The 18,379-nt window shown below is 37.3% G+C and overlaps 1 protein-coding gene across 1 annotated transcript in view; it reads right to left on the bottom strand.

Moving 5' to 3' along the window:
- The window catches only part of SLC51A (solute carrier family 51 member A), a 79,937-nt gene that overhangs the window by 19,971 nt on the left and 41,587 nt on the right, over positions 1-18,379 (bottom strand). The window contains exon 7 of the mRNA XM_077290243.1: positions 10,310-10,456. Within this exon, the coding sequence (XP_077146358.1) occupies positions 10,310-10,456 (147 nt within the window). The remainder of the gene's footprint in view (positions 1-10,309; positions 10,457-18,379) is intronic.

The raw sequence follows: 18,379 nt of genomic DNA, 5'->3' as shown, positions 1-18,379 counted from the left end.
AAACTTTTGGTCTGTACTGTATGATACTAAATATATATAAATGATGAAGTTTTGATACATCCATCAGTCCTATAGACAATAGATAGGTGTTGCACATTCTTGGCCATCAGTATATACAAAGTAGGAACTAGAGAGCCTCATACTCAGGATTTTTTGGTTTCTCAGAACTTGGACTTCCAGTCCTGGAGATCAGCAACTTATCATATATACTGATAGTAGTGGAGCATAGGGACCTCTCGTCAAACTCAATTTGACAGGTGGACACGCCCCTATCAAAGTGTATCAAAGTGTGTAACCCTACCCCTCCCTGCCTGCTGACAGCAGCTGTGTGCCTGCTCCCCCTCCCTTTTTGATATAGTTTAATTTGTTAATACAGTGAATATTATCCCAGTAAATGTTTTATATTAGTTGTTTATATGCTATATTAAGAGTAGCCTTATTTGATAACCCACTGGGAGAATGAGGCTGTGTTTCTGTAGCATTATTCTGCTGTGAGCTTGAAGGATTCTAGTACTATAATTGCTAACAGCTGCTAAGAGTTTCTGTGATGGGGATACAAACATTCCACTAGCTAGCACCTGTTAAAATGTATCTGTACTGATCACTAACTAGATGTCAGGGTGTGTGTGTTGGAGATACAAACATTCCACACAAGCAGTGTTAAATAGGCATCATACGAATGCCGTAGTGAGTATAAAATGTATTAAATTGATTACTGATACTCTTCCAACAAATTGATAACGATATCATAAGTGTATTATTTTATTTATAGCCCCAATAATATTTATTCTCTTTTATTTACATTTTCATACACCTATAGTCCCAATAATATTTATTTGGCCAGCAGTTAATTAAATAAAAGCGCATAAAGTGTGTTAAATAGACATCATACGGTATGAATTGAATGAGTCTGATACTATAATTGCTAGATTATCGTAACAAAGTGTATTATTACACCTATCATTACAACTATTATTACATAAGTCCTTTTATTTATAGTCCCAATAATATTTATTCTCTTTTATTTACATTTTCATACACCTATAGTCCCAATAATATTTATTTGGCCAGCAGTTAATTAAATAAAAGCGCATAAAGTGTGTTAAATAGACATCATACGGTATGAATTGAATGAGTCTGATACTATAATTGCTAGATTATCATATCAAAGTGTATTATTACACCTATCATTACAACTTTTATTACATAAGTCCTTTTATTTATAGTCACAATAATATTTATTCTCTTTTATTTACATTTTCATACACCTATAGTCCCAATAATATTTATTTGGCCAGCAGTTAATTAAATAAAAGCGCATAAAGTGTGTTAAATAGACATCACGGTATGAATTGAATGAGTCTGATACTATAATTGCTAGATTATCGTATCAAAGTGTATTATTACACCTATCATTACAACTTTTATTACATAAGTCCTTTTATTTATAGTCACAATAATATTTATTCTCTTTTATTTACATTTTCATACACCTATAGTCCCAATAATATTTATTTGGCCAGCAGTTAATTAAATAAAAGCGCATAAAGTGTGTTAAATAGACATCATACGGTATGAATTGAATGAGTCTGATACTATAATTGCTAGATTATCGTATCAAAGTGTATTATTACACCTATCATTACAACTTTTATTACATAAGTCCTTTTATTTATAGTCACAATAATATTTATTCTCTTTTATTTACATTTTCATACACCTATAGTCCCAATAATATTTATTTGGCCAGCAGTTAATTAAATAAAAGCGCATAAAGTGTGTTAAATAGACATCACGGTATGAATTGAATGAGTCTGATACTATAATTGCTAGATTATCGTATCAAAGTGTATTATTACACCTATCATTACAACTTTTATTACATAAGTCCTTTTATTTATAGTCACAATAATATTTATTCTCTTTTATTTACATTTTCATACACCTATAGTCCCAATAATATTTATTTGGCCAGCAGTTAATTAAATAAAAGCGCATAAAGTGTGTTAAATAGACATCATACGGTATGAATTGAATGAGTCTGATACTATAATTGCTAGATTATCGTATCAAAGTGTATTATTACACCTATCATTACAACTTTTATTACATAAGTCCTTTTATTTATAGTCCCAATAATATTTATTCTCTTTTATTTACATTTTCATACACCTATAGTCCCAATAATATTTATTTGGCCAGCAGTTAATTAAATAAAAGCGCATAAAGTGTGTTAAATAGACATCATACGGTATGAATTGAATGAGTCTGATACTATAATTGCTAGATTATCGTATCAAAGTGTATTATTACACCTATCATTACAACTTTTATTACATAAGTCCTTTTATTTATAGTCACAATAATATTTATTCTCTTTTATTTACATTTTCATACACCTATAGTCCCAATAATATTTATTTGGCCAGCAGTTAATTAAATAAAAGCGCATAAAGTGTGTTAAATAGACATCATACGGTATGAATTGAATGAGTCTGATACTATAATTGCTAGATTATCGTATCAAAGTGTATTATTTGCTCCCGTAATCAGAGCAGTGTATTTTAGACTCAGTGTTTCTGTCTGCAGCATGTAATGTGTAAGAAGTTCATCAGCACACACATGGTTCCTCAATCAGCACAGCAAAACGAGTTTTGTGTTGGAGATACAAACATTCCACTTGCTAGCAGCTGTTAAAATGTATCTGTACTGACCACTAACTAGACAGGCAGACTTTCTGTGTTGGAGATACAAACATTCCACACAAGCACTCCTTAAACCACACAGAAATAATTTGATGTTGTGATTATTATCACCTTTTATTTATAGTCACAATAATATTTATTCTCTTTTATTTACATTTTCATACACCTATAGTCCCAATAATATTTATTCTCTTTTATTGACATTTTCATAAACCTATAGTCCCAATAATATTTATTTGACCAGCAGATAATTAATTAAAATTGCATAAAGCATATTAAATAGACAGCGTACGGATACCGCAGTGAATCAAAATGTATTAAATTGATTACTGATACGATTCCAACAAGTTGATAATAATATCAAAGTGTATTATTTTATTTATAGTCCCAATAATATTTATTCTCTTTTATTGACATTTTCATACACCTATAGTCCCAATAATATTTATTTGACCAGTGTTGGACAGTCATTTATCAGTTTTTCATATGTATCACAGAAAGATTTAGCTTGATCTGTGCGAGTTTGTTGGCATATTATGTACATTCTGTGTTTATGCATCATTATTTCATACTGTGATTCTCATTTTATGAGTTTTATAACAGATCAGACTGATTTACGGACATATTATGTATAATTACTAGTTAATTGGACAGTCATAATAATAATAATCATACACCGCAAAATTGTGTCAATATTGGGCTACTATGAAATTTTCCATAAAAATCTTCTTGGTTATCCCAAGACACGTAAGAAACAAATGCATGACTTTTAGCACCGACACAGCCATGTATATTATTTAATCTTTCTTTAATTCAACATTATTTTATCACATATTAATTTCACAGCTGTCTGTGCTGTCTATTTGCACACAACCATTTTGAATCCATGTTTTGCTGACCTTAAACATTTTGTATAACAGATGTGTTTCTCCTGATTTTTCTAGCGCAGCTCGCTGAGCGTTACCACTGTACTCATTTCTCTTTGCTGCTTCTGAATGTACACTATTCTCACCCAGGGACAGTTTTCCTTTAAAAAATATGAATATTATTGAATATAATGTTTTACATATGTTACAGTATTTTATTTTTATTAATAGTTACTTTTAACTATTCTTTTAGAGTGTCTAGTAGATTTATATTCTTTGCCTGATATATTTCTACACAAAGCTTCAAAACTATTTTGTAATTTATAATGTATCACAGTAGTTTCATATATGAAGCTACATCTTAGGCCCCATTCAGACTATTGTAATATCTGTAGCTTAAAATAGAGCCAAATAGCTACTTACAAATCCGGACATACAGCATTGATTTTAATGGGGTCTAAGGGGTTTCTATCAAGGTTTCCACATAATAGTTATGGAAAGAATAATGCTACAGAATTGGCCGCTCCAGTTATAAAACAAAAATGATGAAAATTATCTATGATGATAATGTGAGGCAGCACGCGTGTGTTGTGTGTGTGTGTTTGTGTTTCTTGTGTGTGTGTTGTTTGTGTGTGTTCTGTGTGTTTGTTGTGTGTATGTTTGTTGTGTGTGTTGTGTGTGTTCTGTATGTTGTGTGTGTATGTTTGTTGTGTGTGTTGTATGTGTTGTGTGTGTGTTCTGTATGTTGTGTGTGTGCTGTATGTGTTGTATGTGTTCTGTATGCTGTGTGTATGTTTGTTGTGTGTGTTGCATGTGTTGTGTGTGTTCTGTATGTTGTGTGTGTATGTTTGTTGTGTGTTGTATGTGTTGTGTGTGTTCTGTATGTTATGTGTGTTTGTTGTGCGTGTGTTCTGTGTGTTTGTTGCGCGTGTGTTCTGTTTCTTTGTTGTGCGTGTGTTCTGTGTGTTGTGTGTGTGTGTCTGCCTCCATCTCCTTTCGACAATTCTCATCTCTCTTTACAGAGCCATAAACTTATAATGGCAAGATGTTGATGCCTCCATCAGCACAAAGATGGATTTTTGCATTATTTCACAGTGAATGATGAGTTCAGGAGGCAAAGGTGGAGGAGAAGTGGCCATGAGTGCAGAAGTATTATTTCTATAAAGATATATTGCAAGGTTTCTTATGTATGCACAGTTATTTATTCAAAGTTTATTAAAACATCAGTGCTCCCTTAACCAAGAAAAAAAAAAAAAAAAAACCAGGAGAAACACATCTGTTATACAAAATGTTTAAGGTCTACAAAACATGGATTCAAAATGGTTCTATAATGGACAATTCATTTACCCATATTTATATAGAAAAGGTTCGAATCACAACTGCAGAAGAGACCAGTAATACATGAACAAAAGTAACACCAGGAAAATAAAATACTGTAACATAAGTAAAACATTATATTCAATAATATTCATATTTTAAAGGAGAACTCTCCATGGGTGAGAATAGTGTACATTCAGAAGCAGCAAAGAGAAGTGAGTACAGTGGCAACGCTCAGCGAGCTGCGGGTACGCTCACACATCTTGTGCCGTACTACCTTATATGTTTTGTTTGCGCCAGTTCAGAGAAACCAAAAACCATATCATGTTTGGTGCACTATATTAAATCACTACAAGACCACATGTTTTTATGTTACACAGCATGGTGTAGACTGGCTAGAAATGTAACAAAGCTTTAAAAGTATACATAAGTTAGATGTTTTTTGAATAAAAATAATTTGTCTTATATTATTCACTGAAAGGAAGCAAAATTTACGGTATACATAGAACGGCAAAGAACTGAAACAAACTGTAACTAAAAGTCAAATTATAAAGAAATTAAGATTTATTATCTGCAAAAAGTGGAGAAACAAACTTTGAATGTTTTGTAATTGTAATATTCAGGAGCCTGCACATTTATGTAACTTGGTGACTCTAAAAACCTATCTTGGGAGCAAAAATAATTGTAATGACTAACAAATTCCAAGGGAAAAAAATAAATAAATAAAAAAAATATATATATAAAAAAATAAATAAAAAAAATAAAAATAAAAATAATAATAATAAATAAATAAATAAATAAAAATAACTGAATGTAACAATTGCCAAGTAGTAGAAACAATAAATGGTTTTACAATATCACCCAAACAATCAGCTAGGTCATTATTCTTTATTTTAATCCAGTTACATACAAGTTGAAAGCAAGAATCATTAGCTGCATGTTATAAAATATGACAAACGTTATTATATTCACTAATCCAACAAGTTCTAGAACCAAATTTCTACACATGGTGTTTATTGTAGAGATCCATAAACCCACTGCATAAGCCTTTTTCACATTATCATCATAGATAATTTTCATCATTTTTGTTTTATAACTGGAGCGGCCAATTCCGTAGCATTATTCTTTCCATAACTATTATGTGGAAACCTTGATAGAAACCCCTTAGACCCCATTAAAATCAATGCTGTATGCCCGGATTTGTAAGTAGCTATTTGGCTCTATTTTAAGCTACAGATATTACAATAGTCTGAATGGGGCCTAAGATGTAGCTTCATATGAAACTACTGTGATACATTATAAATTACAAAATAGTTTTGAAGCTTTGTGTAGAAATATATCAGGCAAAGAATATAAATCTACTAGACACTCTAAAAGAATAGTTAAAAGTAACTATTAATAAAAATAAAATACTGTAACATATGTAAAACATTATATTCAATAATATTCATATTTTTTAAAGGAAAACTGTCCCTGGGTGAGAATAGTGTACATTCAGAAGCAGCAAAGAGAAATGAGTACAGTGGTAACGCTCAGCGAGCTGCGCTAGAAAAATCAGGCGAAACACATCTGTTATACAAAATGTTTAAGGTCAGCAAAACATGGATTCAAAATGGTTGTGTGCAAATAGACAGCACAGACAGCTGTGAAATTAATATGTGATAAAATAATGTTGAATTAAAGAAAGATTGAATAATATACGTGGCTGTGTCGGTGCTAAAAGTCATGCATTTGTTTCTTACGTGTCTTGGGATAACCAAGAAGATTTTTATGGAAAATTTCATAGTAGCCCAATATTGACACAATTTTGCGGTGTATGATTATTATTATTATGACTGTCCAATTAACTAGTAATTATACATAATATGTCCGTAAATCAGTCTGATCTGTTATAAAACTCATAAAATGAGAATCACAGTATGAAATAATGATGCATAAACACAGAATGTACATAATATGCCAACAAACTCGCACAGATCAAGCTAAATCTTTCTGTGATACATATGAAAAACTGATAAATGACTGTCCAACACTGGTCAAATAAATATTATTGGGACTATAGGTGTATGAAAATGTCAATAAAAGAGAATAAATATTATTGGGACTATAAATAAAATAATACACTTTGATATTATTATCAACTTGTTGGAATCGTATCAGTAATCAATTTAATACATTTTGATTCACTGCGGTATCCGTACGCTGTCTATTTAATATGCTTTATGCGATTTTAATTAATTATCTGCTGGTCAAATAAATATTATTGGGACTATAGGTTTATGAAAATGTCAATAAAAGAGAATAAATATTATTGGGACTATAGGTGTATGAAAATGTAAATAAAAGAGAATAAATATTATTGTGACTATAAATAAAAGGTGATAATAATCACAACATCAAATTATTTCTGTGTGGTTTAAGGAGTGCTTGTGTGGAATGTTTGTATCTCCAACACAGAAAGTCTGCCTGTCTAGTTAGTGGTCAGTACAGATACATTTTAACAGCTGCTAGCAAGTGGAATGTTTGTATCTCCAACACAGAAACTCGTTTTGCTGTGCTGATTGAGGAACCATGTGTGTGCTGATGAACTTCTTACACATTACATGCTGCAGACAGAAACACTGAGTCTAAAACACACTGCTCTGACTACGGGAGCAAATAATACACTTTGATACGATAATCTAGCAATTATAGTATCAGACTCATTCAATTCATACCGTATGATGTCTATTTAACACACTTTATGCGCTTTTATTTAATTAACTGCTGGCCAAATAAATATTATTGGGACTATAGGTGTATGAAAATGTAAATAAAAGAGAATAAATATTATTGTGACTATAAATAAAAGGACTTATGTAATAAAAGTTGTAATGATAGGTGTAATAATACACTTTGATACGATAATCTAGCAATTATAGTATCAGACTCATTCAATTCATACCGTATGATGTCTATTTAACACACTTTATGCGCTTTTATTTAATTAACTGCTGGCCAAATAAATATTATTGGGACTATAGGTGTATGAAAATGTAAATAAAAGAGAATAAATATTATTGTGACTATAAATAAAAGGACTTATGTAATAAAAGTTGTAATGATAGGTGTAATAATACACTTTGATACGATAATCTAGCAATTATAGTATCAGACTCATTCAATTCATACCGTATGATGTCTATTTAACACACTTTATGCGCTTTTATTTAATTAACTGCTGGCCAAATAAATATTATTGGGACTATAGGTGTATGAAAATGTAAATAAAAGAGAATAAATATTATTGGGACTATAAATAAAAGGACTTATGTAATAAAAGTTGTAATGATAGGTGTAATAATACACTTTGATACGATAATCTAGCAATTATAGTATCAGACTCATTCAATTCATACCGTATGATGTCTATTTAACACACTTTATGCGCTTTTATTTAATTAACTGCTGGCCAAATAAATATTATTGGGACTATAGGTGTATGAAAATGTAAATAAAAGAGAATAAATATTATTGGGGCTATAAATAAAATAATACACTTATGATATCGTTATCAATTTGTTGGAAGAGTATCAGTAATCAATTTAATACATTTTATACTCACTACGGCATTCGTATGATGCCTATTTAACACTGCTTGTGTGGAATGTTTGTATCTTCAACACACACACCCTGACATCTAGTTAGTGATCAGTACAGATACATTTTAACAGGTGCTAGCTAGTGGAATGTTTGTATCCCCATCACAGAAACTCTTAGCAGCTGTTAGCAATTATAGTACTAGAATCCTTCAAGCTCACAGCAGAATAATGCTACAGAAACACAGCCTCATTCTCCCAGTGGGTTATCAAATAAGGCTACTCTTAATATAGCATATAAACAACTAATATAAAACATTTACTGGGATAATATTCACTGTATTAACAAATTAAACTATATCAAAAAGGGAGGGGGAGCAGGCACACAGCTGCTGTCAGCAGGCAGGGAGGGGTAGGGTTACACACTTTGATACACTTTGATAGGGGCGTGTCCACCTGTCAAATTGAGTTTGACGAGAGGTCCCTATGCTCCACTACTACTGATTGATGATAGGTTGTTATGGTGAGTTGAAAACATTAACTCTTTTCTTAAGTGTCTGGTACTATTGCATGGAATGGGCTTAGAAGCTCCATATTCGATGGGCACAAACTGTGTTATATAGGCAGCAACCTGCATGTACTGGAAGCAACTGGAGTTAGCTCTCATAGCTGATGTTTATCTCTTAAATGACAGTCAATCTGTGACAGCAGCACTTAAGTATCACAATTGTGGTGGCGTGCCATTTTGGGCACCAATTGGAATATATTCCATGATGAGAGAGTGGTGTGCTGATGGTTTCTCTGGCAAGCAGCTGGGCTTCCAAGGAGACCATCATTTTCACAATATACTGCTACGCCACAAGGATGGGTACATTTGCAACGCCACAAATCTTACTTCAGCAGGGACTGGAGCAGGATTCATGATGAGGCACAGAGGTGTACACCACTCGTCCATTGTATTGCAGTATATGGTATAAGCGATGAGATGATGCAGGTTCAAGGCCCCTGAGGTTACTTAAGAATAAAGTAATACATTTAAAAATATATATATATTTTTTAATATTAAAAAATATAAAAGTTCAAATCATCCACAATGAAAATATAGAAACTTAAAAATTAAAATAAACATATTTGGTATCACCGCATTCATAAAAGTCTGATCAATCAAAATATAAAATTAATTAACCCGATTAGTAAATACAAATGCAATAAAAATCTAAATGCCAGAAATGTGTACTTTTGCTCACTACTTCTACCTAATAAAATGCAATAAAAACAGATCAAAATGTTCCACATAGCCAAAAATGCTATCATTAAAGCCATCAGCTTGAGTTGTCACTCAAAAAAAAGCAAACCTTCAACCAACTCAATCAATGAAAAAACAAAAATGTTATGGGTCTCAGGAAAAAGCGACACAAACCAAAAAAATAATATTTTTCAGATTTTTTTTTCTCTCCACTTAAATAGAAAAAATCTGGAAAAGTGTGGTCACCAGAATAATACAAGATCAAGATTCAGAGTAACTTTTACCACAGAACATAGGCCGTAAAAATAAAGCCAAATAGTGATGACGGAATTATATTTTTTCCTAAATTCACATTTTTTTCATTTCTCAGTACATTTAATGTACAATGAATAACGTTATTCAAAATGACAACTCATCCCGCAAATTAAATAAATAAAAAAGCCAAAAAAGTTATGGCTCTTGGAAGAAGACTGGGAAAAAAATGAAAAAAATAAAATGGGTGGTGGAGGAAAGGGGTTAAAAGCCTTGTTAGTTGTTACTGCTAATAGAGATATAGAGGGAACATTGACAAATGAGAAATATTTCCTCGATTCTTACCTGAAAAACTGCAAATTTTGTTCCCATGTTGAATTCAGCCAAATGAACTCTGGCCTCACGGAAAAGTATCCCAATGGGCCATAGTGCTAAAACTGTACAGAAGCCAAGAACCACATTCATCCATAGTGCCACACTGGCGCCTGAGAGCTAAAAGTCATAGAAAACTGTTAAAATGTTTGAAAATTACCCTACAAGACATTATATGTGTTACTAAGAATTTTTTTTTTCATTTTCAGAGTGCTAGGCATCGGATTAGAAGAACCCATGGCTGCTGTTTTTTTGGCACAGTCTTAAAGGAGGCTGGGTTTTTATATAGCTGGGAAATTAGCGTCACCTGGCATTTTCTGACAATGATAGTGAACAAGCCATAACTCTAACATGCTAATTACAGTCGTCTGAAACCTTAGTCAAAGTTATCTGATCACACAAATCTCCAAGAGTCCCCGAACTTTTGATTCCTCCCATTTTCTTTTGTGTAATTTTTAAAAATGACAATATATATATTTTTTTTGCTTAAAATACAAAGGAAATGTGTTAACTTTAGGCCTTCTAGAGTAAATTTCATCTTGAACTTGCGTAACTGTTCACAATAACAGTAATTTTAATCAGGGATGCCCAAACTTTTACATGCCGCTGTACATATCGCCCTAGGTCTCATACTGGTATATATATATATATAAATATATATATATATATATATATATATATATATATATATATATATATATATATATATATAATCTCCTATCTTGGTATATGTGTTGTGAATTCTGCTTTTGGGTTCCCTCCGGTGGTAGTAGGTGGTAATGCAGTTGTCCCTGGGTTGCAGTCCTGGTCAGGTGTGTCTGCTGATTGCAGTTCTGACTGGGGTATTTAGGTGTGCAGGATTCATTAGTCCTTGCCAGTTGTCAATTGTTGTTGGGAGGTGTTGGACCTCTGCCTGGTTCCTCCTGCCTTTCTGCCAAATCAGCAAAGATAAGTGTCTGGTTTTTTTTTCCTGTGGCACACATGCTGTGTGCTTCACAATTCAGTGCTCTTCTTTGTGTTTTCTTGTCCAGCTTAGACTGTGTCAGTATTTTCTCAGTCTTGTTGGATTCTCTGGAGTGGCAGATATACATTCCATGTCTTTAGTTAGATTGTGGAACTTTTTGTATTATCTGCTGTGGATATTTTTGGAAGGGTTTTAATACTGACCGCCTAGTAATCTGTCCTATCCTTTTCTATTTAGCTAGAGTGGCCTCTTTTGCTAAATCCTGTTTTCTACCTGCGTGTGTCTATTCTTCTCCTACTCACAGTCATTATTCGTGGGGGGCTGCCTATCCTTTGGGGGTCTGCTCTGAGGCAAGATAGCATTCCTATTTCCATCTATAGGGGTATTTAGTCCTCCGGCTGTGTCGAGGTGTCTAGGGTTTGTTAGGCACACCCCACGGCTACTTCTAGTTGCGGTGTTAGTTCAGGATTTGCGGTCAGTACAGGTTCCACTGACTCCAGAGAAAGTTTTCATGCGGCTCCAAGGTCACCAGATCATAACAGTACAACTGGCCCATAATGAGTTAAATGCATCTCAGAAGAAGGGAAGAAAGGTGTTGAGCCATTTTTTTTTCTGCAGTCTGTTTTGTCTTTTCTTCCCTCTTTATTTATGGGTGGCTGAGGAGTTTTGTGCCAGCATGGATGTTCAGGAATTAGCTTCTCGTGTAGACCAGCTTGCTGCTAGGGTACAGGGTATTTCTGATTATATTGTTCAGACTCCTGCTTTAGAGCCGAAGATTCCTACTCCTGATTTGTTTTTTGGTGATAGGTCCAAATTTTGGGGTTTTAAAAACAATTGTAAACTGTTTTTTGCTCTGAGACCGCGATCCTCCGGTGAGTCCATTCAGCAGGTTAAAATTGTCATCTCCCTGCTGCATGGCGATCCACAGGATTGGGCATTTTCCCTGGAATCTGGGAATCCGGCCTTGCTTAATGTAGATTCCTTTTTTCAGGCTTTAGGATTATTATATGATGAACTGAATTCTGTGGATCAAGCGGAGAAAACCTTGTTGGCCCTGTCTCAGGGTCAAGAGGCGGCAGAATTGTATTGTCAGAAATTCAGAAAATGGTCTGTGTTGACTAAATGGAATGATGATGCTTTGGTGGCAATTTTCAGAAAGGGTCTTTCTGAATCCGTTAAAGATGTTATGGTGGGGTTTCCCACGCCTTCCGGTCTGAGTGATTCTATGTCTCTGGCCATTCAGATTGATCGGCGCTTGCGGGAGCGTCAAACTGTGCGCGCTGTGGCGTCATCCTTAGAGCAAAGTCCTGAGCCAATGCAGTGTGATAGGATTTTGTCTAGAACAGAACGACAAGGATTCAGACGTCAGAATAGGTTGTGTTATTATTGTGGCGACGCTTCTCATGTCATTTCAGTCTGCCCTAAGCGGACAAAAAGGATCGCTAGTTCATTTACTATCAGTACTGTACAACCTAAATTTCTGTTATCGGTGTCCTTGATCTGCTAATTGTCATCATTTTCTGTCATGGCGTTTGTGGATTCAGGCGCCGCCTTGAACTTAATGGATTTTGAGTTTGCCAGGCGTTGTGGTTTTCCCTTGCAGCCTATGCAGAACCCTATTCCTTTAAGGGGGATTGGTGCTACACCTTTGGCTAAAAATAAGCCCCAGTTTTGGACACAGGTGACCATGCACATGGCGCCAGCCCATCAGGAAGATTGTCGATTTCTGGTGTTGCATAATTTGCATGATGTTATCGTGCTGGGTTTTCCGTGGTTGCAGGTACATAATCCTGTGTTGGATTGGAAATCTATGTCTGTGACTAGTTGGGGTTGTCAGGGGGTTCATAATGATGTTCCTTTGATGTCAATCTCCTTTTCTTCCTCTTCTGAAATTCCAGAGTTTTTGTCTGATTTTCAGGATGTATTCGATGAGCCCAAGTCCAGTTCCCTTCCACCGCACAGGGACTGTGATTGTGCTATTGACTTGATTCCAGGCAGTAAGTTTCCTAACGGCCGACTTTTCAACCTGTCTGTGCCTGAACATACCGCCATGCGGAGTTATGTTAAGGAGTCTTTGGAGAAAGGGCATATTCGGCCATCTTCTTCACCGTTGGGAGCAGGGTTTTTTTTTTGTTGCTAAGAAGGATGGCGCCTTGAGACCTTGTATTGATTATCGCCTCTTGAATAAGATCACGGTCAAGTTTCAATACCCTTTACCTTTGCTTTCCGATTTGTTTGCTAGGATTAAGGGGGCTAGTTGGTTTACGAAGATTGACCTTCGGGGGGCATATAATTTGGTTCGTATTAAGCAGGGTGATGAATGGAAAACTGCATTTAATACGCCCGAAGGCCATTTTGAATACCTTGTGATGCCATTCGGGCTCACTAACGCTCCATCTGTTTTTCAATCCTTCATGCATGATATCTTCCGGACTTATATTGATAAATTCTTGATAGTATATTTGGACGATATTTTGATTTTTTCCGATGATTGGAAGTCTCATGTGGAACAGGTCAGGATGGTATTTCAGATCCTTCGTGACAATGCTTTGTTTGTGAAGGGGTCTAAGTGTCTCTTTGGGGTGCAGAAGGTTTCTTTTTTGGGCTTTATTTTTTCTCCCTCATCTATGGAGATGGATCCGGTTAAGGTTCAGGCCATTCATGATTGGATTCAACCCACATCCGTGAAGAGCCTTCAGAAATTTTTGGGTTTTGCAAATTTTTATCGCCGGTTCATTGCTAACTTCTCCAGCGTGGTTAAACCCTTGACTGATTTGATGAAAAAAGGCGCTGATGTGGTGAATTGGTCCTCTGCGGCCGTCTCTGCCTTTCAGGAGCTTAAACGCCGATTTACTTCTGCTCCGGTGTTGTGCCAACCAGATGTTTCTCTTCCGTTTCAGGTTGAGATTGATGCTTCTGAGATTGGGGCAGGGGCCGTTTTGTCTCAGAGGGATTCTGTTGGTTCTTTGATGAAACCGTGTGCCTTCTTCTCCTGCAAGTTTTCGCCTGCTGAACGCAATTATGATGTCGGCAATCGGGAGTTGTTGGCTATGAAGTGGGCGTTTGAGGAGTGGCGACATTGGCTTGAGGGAGCTAAGCACCGTATTGTGGTCCTGACCGATCATAAGAATTTGATTTACCTCGAGTCTGCCAAACGGCTGAGTCCTAGACAGGCTCGATGGTCCTTGTTTTTTTCCCGTTTTGATTTCTTGGTTTCGTATCTTCCGGGTTCTAGGAATATTAAGGCTGATGCCCTTTCTAGGAGTTTTTTGCCTGATTCTCCTGAGGTCCTTGAACCGGTCGGCATTCTGAAAGAAGGGGTGGTCCTTTCTGCCATTTCCCCTGATTTACGGCGGGTTCTTCAGGAATTTCAGGCTGATAGACCTGACTAGGGTTGAGCGACTTTTATTTTTATAGGATCGGGTCGGGTTTCACGAAACCCGACTTTCTCAAAAGTCGGGTAGAGCGAAATCGGCCGATCCTATAAAAAAGTCGGGGTCGGCCGAAACACGAAACCCAATGCAGTGCAATGGGATACTATGGTTCCCAGGGTCTGAAGGAGAGGAAACTCTCCTTCAGGCCCTGGGATCCATATTAATGTGTAAAATAAAGAATTAAAATAAAAAATATTGATATACTCACCCGTCCGGAGGCCCCTGGACATCACCGCTGGTAACCGGCAGCCTTCTTTGCTTAAAATGAGCGCGTTCAGGACCTTCCATGACGTCACAGCTTCTGATTGGTCGCGTGCCGCTCATGTGACCGCCACGCGACCAATCACAAGCCGTGACGTAATTCTCAGGTCCTAAATTCCTAGAATGAGGAATTTAGGACCTGAGAATTACGTCACGGCTTGTGATTGGTCGTGTGGCGGTCACATGAGCGGCACGCGACCAATCAGAAGCTGTGACATCATGGAAGGCCGTAAACGCGCTCATTTTAAGCAAAGAAGGCTGCCGGTTACCAGCGGCGATGTCCAGGGGCCTCCGGAGAGGTGAGTATATCAATATTTTTTATTTTAATTCTTTATTTTACACTTAAATGTGGATTCCGATACCGATTTCCGATATCGCAAACATATCGGAACTCGGTATCGGAATTCCGATACCAGATTCAGAAGATCGCCGACCTCATGGCCGACCCCACACAGGGGTCGGGTCGGGTTTCATGAAACCCGACTTTGCCAAAAGTCGGCGACTTCTGAAAATGGCCGACCCGTTTCGCTCAACCCTAGACCTGACCGCTGTCCTGTGGGGAAATTGTTTGTTCCTGACAGATGGACTAGTAGAGTGATTTCTGAGGTTCACTGTTCTGTGTTGGCTGGTCATCCTGGTATTTTTGGTACCAGAGATTTGGTTGGTAGGTCCTTTTGGTGGCCTCAGTTGTCACGTGATGTGCGTTCTTTTGTGCAGTCCTGTGGGACTTGTGCGCAGGCCAAGCCTTGTTGTTCCCGTGCTAGTGGGTTACTTTTGCCATTCCCGGTCCCTGAGAGGCCCTGGACGCATATTTCTATGGATTTTATTTCTGATCTTCCTGTTTCCCAGAGGATGTCGGTTATCTGGGTTGTTTGTGACCGGTTTTCTAAGATGGTTCATTTGGTGCCTTTGCCTAAATTGCCTTCCTCTTCAGAGTTGGTTCCGTTTTTTTTTCAGCATGTGGTTCGTTTGCATGGTATTCCGGAGAATATTGTGTCCGACAGAGGTTTCCAGTTTGTTTCTAGGTTTTGGCGGGCCTTTTGTGCTAGGATGGGCATTGATTTGTCTTTTTCTTCTGCATTTCATCCTCAGACAAATGGCCAGACCGAGCGAACTAATCAGACTTTGGAGACTTATTTGAGATGCTTTGTGTCTGCCGATCAGGATGATTGGGTGGCCTTTTTGCCATTGGCCGAGTTTGCCCTTAATAATCAGGCTAGTTCGGCTACTTTGGTTTCGCCTTTTTTTTGTAATTTTGGTTTTCATCCTCGTTTTTCTTCTGGGCAGGTTGAGCCTTCTGACTGTCCTGGTGTGGATTCTGTGGTTGACAGGTTGCAGCAGATTTGGGCTCATGTGGTGGACAATTTGGTGTTGTCTCAGGAGGAGGCTCAACGTTTTGCTAACCGTCGTCGGTGTGTTGGTTCCCGGCTTCGGGTTGGGGATTTGGTTTGGTTGTCTTCCCGTTATGTTCCTATGAAGGTCTCTTCCCCTAAGTTTAAGCCTCGGTTTATTGGTCCTTATAGGATTTCTGAGATTATTAATCCGGTGTCTTTTTGATTGGCGCTTCCGGCCTCTTTTGCTATCCATAATGTCTTCCATAGATCTTTATTGCGGAAATATGTGGTGCCCGTTGTTCCCTCTGTTGATCCTCCGGCCCCTGTTTTGGTTGATGGGGAGTTGGAGTATGTGGTTGAGAAGATTTTGAATTCTCGTTTTTCGAGGCGGAGGCTTCAGTACCTTGTCAAATGGAAGGGTTATGGTCAGGAGGATAATTCTTGGGTTTTTGCTTCTGATGTCCATGCTGCTGATCTGATCCGTGCCTTTCATCTGGCTCGTCCTGATCGGCCTGGGGGCACTGGTGAGGGTTCGGTGACCCCTCCTCAAGGAGAGGGTACTGTTGTGAATTCTGCTTTTGGGTTCCCTCCGGTGGTAGTAGGTGGTAATGCAGTTGTCCCTGGGTTGCAGTCCTGGTCAGGTGTGTCTGCTGATTGCAGTTCTGACTGGGGTATTTAGGTGTGCAGGATTCATTAGTCCTTGCCAGTTGTCAATTGTTGTTGGGAGGTGTTGGACCTCTGCCTGGTTCCTCCTGCCTTTCTGCCAAATCAGCAAAGATAAGTGTCTGGTTTTTTTTCCTGTGGCACACATGCTGTGTGCTTCACAATTCAGTGCTCTTCTTTGTGTTTTCTTGTCCAGCTTAGACTGTGTCAGTATTTTCTCAGTCTTGTTGGATTCTCTGGAGTGGCAGATATACATTCCATGTCTTTAGTTAGATTGTGGAAATTTTTGTATTATCTGCTGTGGATATTTTTGGAAGGGTTTTAATACTGACCGCCTAGTAATCTGTCCTATCCTTTTCTATTTAGCTAGAGTGGCCTCTTTTGCTAAATCCTGTTTTCTACCTGCGTGTGTCTATTCTTCTCCTACTCAGTCATTATTCGTGGGGGGCTGCCTATCCTTTGGGGGTCTGCTCTGAGGCAAGATAGCATTCCTATTTCCATCTATAGGGGTATTTAGTTCTCCGGCTGTGTCGAGGTGTCTAGGGTTTGTTAGGCACACCCCACGGCTACTTCTAGTTGCGGTGTTAGTTCAGGATTTGCGGTCAGTACAGGTTCCACCGACTCCAGAGAAAGTTTTCATGCGGCTCCAAGGTCACCAGATCATAACATATATGATCCCCGTTCTGCCCCTGTTCTTTAATGTATAGAAAAAATAAACCATTACACTCACCAGGGGCATACATAGAGATCATGAGACCCCATAGCAGAAGTATAATGCACCCCCCATTGTCCTCCATATAGTATAATGCATCCCATAGTCCTTCATATACTGAACTGCACAGACCATAGTCATCCATGGAGTATAATTTACAGTCCATAGTTATCAATATTAGTGTAATATACTGCCCATATCATTCATATAATATAATGCACAACTCATAGACCTCCATACTTAAAGGGAATCTGTCCCACCCCGGGACGTATATGACCTATTAGTATGGGCATACATTTGATAGATATGTTAAACTAGTCCTACCTGTATGCCTCATATTAATGGTCTTCTTGAGAAATGTTATATTCTTTCCGTATTCTAATAATTTCTTCCAGACTCCAGGGTGCGCGGTGCCTGGAAGAAATTCCTGCCTCCTCTCTTCATAGTAGTGCTACCCCTCTCCCATGCACGTCAGTTGTGGCCCCGGAATCCCGTGCCTGTGTGTTACAATTCCTCAGAAATACATACCTCATCCTCCCTTCTGTTGGGCATTGCATTCAGGGACCTTCTGCGCAGGCGCCGGCGACCTCCGGCGTGCGTGCCGATAAGGTGCTCTCCCAACTTCCTTCCTGTATAGTTATCGCCATGTACACATGATTCCTAGTGATGACTATG

This window comes from Ranitomeya variabilis, chromosome 2 (genome assembly GCF_051348905.1).
Source record: "Ranitomeya variabilis isolate aRanVar5 chromosome 2, aRanVar5.hap1, whole genome shotgun sequence".
NCBI classification, from domain to species: domain Eukaryota; kingdom Metazoa; phylum Chordata; class Amphibia; order Anura; family Dendrobatidae; genus Ranitomeya; species Ranitomeya variabilis.
This window is presented reverse-complemented; position numbering and strand designations above follow the sequence as displayed.